The sequence below is a fragment of the Schistocerca gregaria genome, chromosome 3 (assembly GCF_023897955.1).
Source record: "Schistocerca gregaria isolate iqSchGreg1 chromosome 3, iqSchGreg1.2, whole genome shotgun sequence".
NCBI lineage: Eukaryota > Metazoa > Arthropoda > Insecta > Orthoptera > Acrididae > Schistocerca > Schistocerca gregaria.
The window spans coordinates 953,544,881-953,551,950 of record NC_064922.1 but is presented as its reverse complement, the minus strand read 5'-3'; the positions used below and the strand labels follow the sequence as shown (position 1 = coordinate 953,551,950).

The following is a 7,070-nucleotide window of genomic DNA, read 5'->3' as shown; positions in this document are numbered from 1 at the left end:
ATGTTCAATAACCTGTATTGGTGCAGTTCCCACACACTTGAGTAATGTTCTCGAATGGGTCACACATGTTGTTTGTAAGCAATCTCCTTTGTAGGCTGATTGCACTTCACCAGTATTCTACCAACAAACTGAAGTCTACCACCTGCTTTACTCATGACTGTGCATATGTGATCATTCCATTTCATATCCCTAATAAGTGTTACACACAGTTATTTGTATCAGTTGACCAATTCCAACTGTGAACCACTGACATTATAGTCATAGCATACAATGTCTTTTCCTTTTTTGAAGTGCACAATTTGGCACTATTACCAAACACTCGTAACACAGTTGGATGTAGACAGGTCAGTCATGCGAAGTAGAATTCTGCACAAAAAAGTTACTGATGTAAAGCTAAACTGGGTGCAAAATGCTACTCACAACGAAAGGCGTCGATTATGAAGAGACTTTCTCTCCTGTGGCCTGATACAAGTCAATCAGACTTTTATCAGCCACAGTAGCTTTACAGGAAATTGAAATCAGGCATTTTGATGTTAAGACTGCATTCCTTAATCGGAATTTGGAAGACGACATTTACATGGAGAAACAAAAAGGTTTGCAAACTGAATAAAAGTCTATATAGGCTCAAACAGTGGACACACGGCAGGAATCAAAAAATTTTACAGCTTCACACAATGTTTGGATTTGAGCAATTGAATGTAGACAAATGGGCTTTCTTTGCTTTAACAGATGACAGCGACATCTACTTGCCACTTCATGTGTAAGAGAGCTTGCTTATCTGTAAGTTTCCAGAAATATTCGAAACATTTTGATCAATGTTTGTGTGGCAATGGAAAATAATTTTGTGGAGTGGAAGTTGAGCACAACCAGCCTGCAAAAGAAGTCGATATAGGTAAGCAAGCATATAGCAATAGCCTACTTGAGAAGTTCAGCATGGATGATTTGAAACCGAACCCAACTCCACTTGAAAATTGAAGCATGATGCACAGGGGCACTCTCCTAGAAACCAATATGAGCTAAAAGAGATGGACAGCAAGCCCTGTCGACAGGCAGTTGGCAGCTTAATGGTTGCAGCAACTGTCTCATGGCTGTACATGATCTTTGCTGTGAGTATGGTGAGTAGGTTTCTATATAATCCAGGTCTTAATCATTGGCACGCTGTTAAAAGGATTATTAAGTATCTGCAAGGGACCAAGGACCAAGGATCAAGCCATAAGGTACAAAGCTGACTCTACCCAAGTGATGGACTAGTCCACTGCCAATTTTGCCAGTGACTGTGACACTCGTTGATCAACAACACGTTATGTGAGCTTGTTAGCATCTGGGTCTGTGACATGGATTTCACGCTAGCAGAAAGGTGTAATCATACCAAAAATTGAGGCCGAATACGCAGCAGTGTCAACTGCTGCTACTGAAGTTGTTTGGTTGCATGATTTACTCAGTGAAATCTGTTTTTGGCTATAAACGCCAGGAGTGTCAATATGGAGCTAGATCAGCCATTTCGAGTGGTTTCCTTTTCAGGTGTAGGTTTGGTTCCTGTTTATGGTATTGGGAAGTGGGACTTCACAAGACATTGCCTGCATCTCAGTAGGAAAAGGAAGGGTAAATTGGCTGGGCTCATAGCAAAATCTTCAAGGGAGGTGGAGAGGTGCACTGAAACTCATGGAGTACCTCTTTTTTAGGCTAAGATCAGTGTCCAGTGATTCAACACTGAATGAAATTAAGCTTAATGAGAACATCAGACAGGCAGGTACTAGAGATGATAAAACACCACAAGATTCTCATAAAAGTACGGTAAAAATATTGTTAGTTTACCACATCAGAATATGAGGGGATTAAAAAACATAGTAGATGGGCTTCTTGTTTGTTGAAAAGATTTAGACACTGAGGGTGGAATAGATGTACAATACCTGTCCAAATATCATATAGTAACAGATATAGAAAAGGTAAATGTAGTTGGATATAAGGTTTCAGCACATGTAAGTAGAAACACTGTGGAGAGAGGAGGAGCAACGTATGGAACCATGTGCATGTGAATGTAAACTAAATAATGGTACTCTTATAATTCTAGGTGTTTATAGACCCCATTGGGAAATTTTAGCTATTTTTGAAAAACTTCTATTCATTGTTGTGCTATCTGTCAGTCAGAGGGAAGTACGAGGTGCATTCAAGTTCTAAGGCCTCCTATTTTTTTTTCTCCGGACTGGAAAGAGATAGAAACATGAGCATTGTTTTAAAATGAAGCTGCGTTCATTGTCAATACGTCTCAGAGATGGCAGCACCGTACGGCAGATGGAATTTTACCGCCAGCGGCGAAAATGAGAACTGTTTTAAATACTTAAAATGGCGACATTTTCCTTACTTGAGCAGAGTGCAATCATTCGTTTTATGAATTTGCGTGGTATGAAACCAATTTAATTCATCGACAGTTGAAGGAAACATGTGGTGATGGAGTTATGGATATGTCGAAAGTGTGTTCGTGGATGCGACAGTTTAATGAAGGCAGAACATCGTGTGACAACAAACCGAAACAACCTTGGGCTCGCACAAGCCGGTCTGACTACATGATCGAGAAAGTGGAGAGAATTGTTTTGGGGGATCGCCGAACAACTGTTGAACAGATCGCGTCCAGACTTGGCATTTCTGTGGGTTCTGTGCACACAATCCTGCATGACGACCTGAAAATTCGAAAAGTGTCATCCAGGTGGGTGCCACGATTGCTGACGGACGACCACATGGCTGCCCGTGTGGCATGTTGCCAAGCAATGTTGACGCCCAACGACAGCATGAATGGGACTTTCTTTTCGTCGGTTGTGACAATGGATGAGACGTGGATGCAATTTTTCAATCCACAAACAAAGCGCCAGTCAGCTCAATGGAAGGACACAGATTCACTGCCACCAAAAAAATTTCGGGTAACCGCCAGTGCTGAAAAAATGATGGCGTCCATGTTCTGGGACAGCGAGGGCGTAATCCTTACCCATTGCGTTCCAAAGGGCACTACGGTAACAGGTTCATCCTACGAAAATGTTTTGAAGAGCAAATTCCTTCCTGCATTGCAACAAAAACGTCCGGGAAGGGCTGCGCGTGTGCTGTTTCACCAAGACAATGCACCCGCACATCGAGCTAACGTTACGCAACAGTTTCTTCGTGACAACAACTTTGAAGTGATTCCTCATGCTCCCTACTCACCTGACCTGGCTCCTAGTGACTTTTGGCTTTTTCCTACAATGAAAGACACTCTCCATGGCCGCACATTCACCAGCCGTGCTGCTATTGCCTCAAGGATTTTCCAGTGGTCAAAACAGACTCCTAAAGAAGCCTTCGCCGCTGCCGTGGCGTCAGCATTGTGAAAAATGTGTACGTCTGCAGTGCGATTACGTCGAGAAGTAACGCCAGTTTCATCGATTTCGGGTGAGTAGCTAATTAGAAAAAAATCGGAGGCCTTAGAACTTGAATGCACCTCATAAATTATTGTTTGTGGGAATTTCAATATAGATTTTCCAAAAGAGTCCGATAAAAAGCTTGCCCTCGAAGAATTATTTGGTTCTTTCAGTATGGCAACAGTTACTGATTTTCTTACTCGGGTGGTGTAGGAAAGCAGCACACTGATAGATAGTGGTTTTATAAACTAAGAGAAATTTATTCAAAAAATCTTTTCTTGTTAAGAATGGTCTGTCTGAATACAAAGCACAGGTAGTTACAGTAAATGACATAGCTCCACACAGTACTGCAAAACAGTCCTCTAAAATAGTGTGTTCAATTAACGATTTAACAAATTGCAAATTTTTGGGAAAACTTGCAATAGATACATTGGGGTGAGGTGTACAGGGAACATGATGATAATTTAAAAGTTAACCTATATCATGATACCTTTGTGAGTATATTTGAAAACAGTTTCCCTAAGAAAACAGTGAAATATAATTGTAAGAAGCCATCTAAAAAGATATGGCTTATTAAAGGGATAAAAATATCTTGTAAATGGAAAAGGGACATGTCCAATAGCTGTGAAACAGAAAAGCTACTGCCCTGTATTAAGAAAAGTTATTAAAAAGCCCTAAAGTATGTGTATTATGACTGAGATTAGGACCTCTGATAACAAAATTAAAACAATTTTGAATATTGTTAAAAAGGGAAACAGGGCAACCAAGAGCACAGGAAGAATGTATTTCTACAAAAATTAATGAAAAGTTTGATAACGAAAAGTCAGAAATAGAAAACATTTTCAGTGATCATTTTTTAATTGCTGTAGAGAAAATAGAGTCCAGCTATTCGTTAAAAAATGCAAGGCAATATAAGGAAGAGGCAACGCCTATGCAGTTCGGGAAATTCTACCCACATCTGCTATTGTGTAGTGTTCTTTTTATTATTTCGAGTAGTTTTAAACTGTGTGAAGCAAATTGTTTATATGCCTATATCAAATATTTAATTAATATTTCTGTGGCACGTCTTCTGAAGCAACGTTTGTGACATCTGCAAGATGTGATACTCGCCACCAGGTTTAATAACTCCTGAAGCAGTTCTTGGAAGTTCACCAGGAAGACTGGGAGCAGATTAGGGTCCATGGCAGAAAGAAATATCACATGCTGGTTCCTATATCATCTGCAAAGCAAGCCACAGCTCTCTTGCTCTTTGTATACAGCGATCTTTTTTTTAAGTGTGTTTCCAGTTAGCCTGCTAATTGTTATGTGACACAATCAATTTATGTTTGTGAAATAGCTATCGTACCCGCCATATATCCCCTACATCAGGAACACATAGCCGGAGATTACTTATTGACTTCAGCAGTATTTCTGGATCGATTCGCAGTCAGACATTGGCCTGGGGGTAGCTCTCGCATGCATCTGTATTCCGCAGGTGTTTACCAGGTAAACGCTGCTTTGTGAGCGGTTCGATTCGACCACGACCGACGGCGTCTGCAGGGTGGCAGTGGTCCACTACAGGACAAGAGATCGACAGAGAGAGAGAGAGACAGAGACAGCACATGTTTCGACAGGGGTTTCTCTTGTGCCAGATATCGAAGGGTTGCCACAACGTGATGCTTCTGTTCAGGGATTAGCATGACATCTGGTCTGTCAGTCGAGGGGCCCAAGTGGACCGTCTTGGAACCGGTGCATGGCGCGTCCGCTAACGTACAAGTCTCTTTGTGACACCCTGAGCAACCTGTGTGTAGTGGTGCAAGCTAGTACAGGGTTCAGGGTGGCGGACGGTGCGTGCTTCGGGATCGAAACATTTTTTAGAAGTGTAATTACTTTTGATGGGTGTTTTATTACAGTATTCCTTGCGCGATCCGAATGAAAAAGCGTCACAGTTTAAATATTCCATATATCACCTCCTGTCTCATAAATTGTTTAAATAATATTCCGTACACTGCAATCGATTTCCCACCAAATTCTATACATAAATAAATAAACCATATTCTGTACATGGTCTTGTATCCCATAATCTGCTTAAGTAAACAATACTCCAGACATTGCATAAATTGTTAAAACACCATTCCATACACTGCAATCGATTTCCCACCAAATTATTTAAGTAAATAAATAAACTATATTGTCTAAATTGTTTAAACAATATTCCATACACTGAAATCGATTTCCCTCCAAATGGCCAATCAAATGAGTCTTTTTCCTGCCTTTTTTCTAGTGTGTGTGTTGGGGGGGGGGGGGGAGGGTTGGGTGATTTACTTGAGAGGGAAGATTTAATTAATTGATCAATTTAATTAGTTAATCAATCAAATTGATTCATTGGCAAGGGGAGTTCTCAGAGTGATTGGGGAGAAAGAGGGGGAGGGGAATTGGTGGGGGAACAATAGGTTAAGGACCTGTCAATCAAAAGAAAGGATTATCCTCAGGGGATCATAATCCTCTTATCAGAACAATAGGTAAAGGACCTGTCAATCAGGTCCCTGAATTTGTACTTGCGCCTGAATGTATACTTGCTTCTGAATGAAGGCATCCCACAATGTGCGCTGAAACGAAGTTTGTCCCCCTACTAGTGCTGTCGCTTCCCCAAACTTATCCTCCACGTGTTCAACGAGAAAAAGAGGCTTTGTGGCCAGAAAGCAGTATCCACAGGTTTTGCTGCACACTACATAACTAGGTGATTATTGCTATCTTTGTTCTATAGCTCTATGTTTCACCCACGGTGTAGCTTCGGAGGGGCTTGATTTGCAAATCACATACTCTTCATGAAACCCAACTTTCCCTTACTTAGATACTGCTCGGGCCATTCGGTCCCCACCACAAGATGACTTAGTTCGCTTTATTACGGATCTTCCGGCCTGATGCCACCCGCTCCAACCAGGGACTCTTCCCATCAGCACCATCCAGCCACCTGGCACGATGGCTGTTGCCGGGAGTCCTGATGCCCCAAGACGACGGACATCTACTCCTTGGCGTATGTGGAGAAGTTGCAACTCAGGCATCATCAATGAGATCTCTGTGTAGTCAGGGGACTATGACCAAGAGAGTACATGATGACCCCTCAACAATGGACTGGCTACTGGTTGCTTTGAAATCTAGTATTTTCATGGGCACAAAAGAGGACAACAGCCAAACGATGGAGATTATGCACACTGTAAGGTGCCGTCACCCAAAAAGCTGCAATATGCGTCGAGGTGCAGTGCCATGACAATAACAGGTGCAGAAGATCATAATGCATGAGGGATATATGATGCACAATGGGTGCATCCTTCTCCAAATGACCCACACTTTGGAAAAAATTGGACCTCTTTTAGTCGCCTCTTACGACAATCAGGAAGATCTCAGGACTATTGAAACCCCTCAACCCGCGGGAGGGGAGTATTTTAGTAATTATTTCGATTTAGTGACACATTAAAAGGGTTTCAAGAGGACTTAAATCTTTTTATTATGAATGTTCTTCCCCATGAGCGCCCAAGTATACGTTGATTCACACTTGAGTGAACGAAAAGCAATGTCAAAACATTCCAGAATAAATTTGAAATGGCAGCAGTGACACAGGCCGTCTACAGAACAGAATGAAACATGATATTAACGTTAAAGTTTCTTGGGAAGAACATTTTAAAATCGACCTCAGAAGAGAGATCA

At 41.5% G+C, this 7,070-nt stretch overlaps 1 protein-coding gene across 1 annotated transcript; it reads left to right on the top strand.

Moving 5' to 3' along the window:
* Positions 1-1,025: 1,025 nt before the first annotated feature.
* LOC126355723 (uncharacterized) lies at positions 1,026-1,464 on the top strand. The gene is made up of 2 exons (XM_050006091.1): positions 1,026-1,217; positions 1,351-1,464. Exons 1-2 carry the CDS (start codon positions 1,026-1,028, stop codon positions 1,462-1,464), a joined length of 306 nt encoding a protein of 101 aa, XP_049862048.1.
* The last annotated feature ends 5,606 nt before the right edge of the window (positions 1,465-7,070 follow it).

Coding starts and splice junctions, on each gene's coding strand:
- LOC126355723 (XM_050006091.1), top strand. CDS start 1,026: ATGGACAGCAAGCCCTGTCGACAGGCAGTTGGCAGCTTAATGGTTGCA. Junction 1,218..1,350: donor ACCAAGGATCAAGCCATAAG/GTACAAAGCTGA, acceptor ATTTCACGCTAG/CAGAAAGGTGTAATCATACC.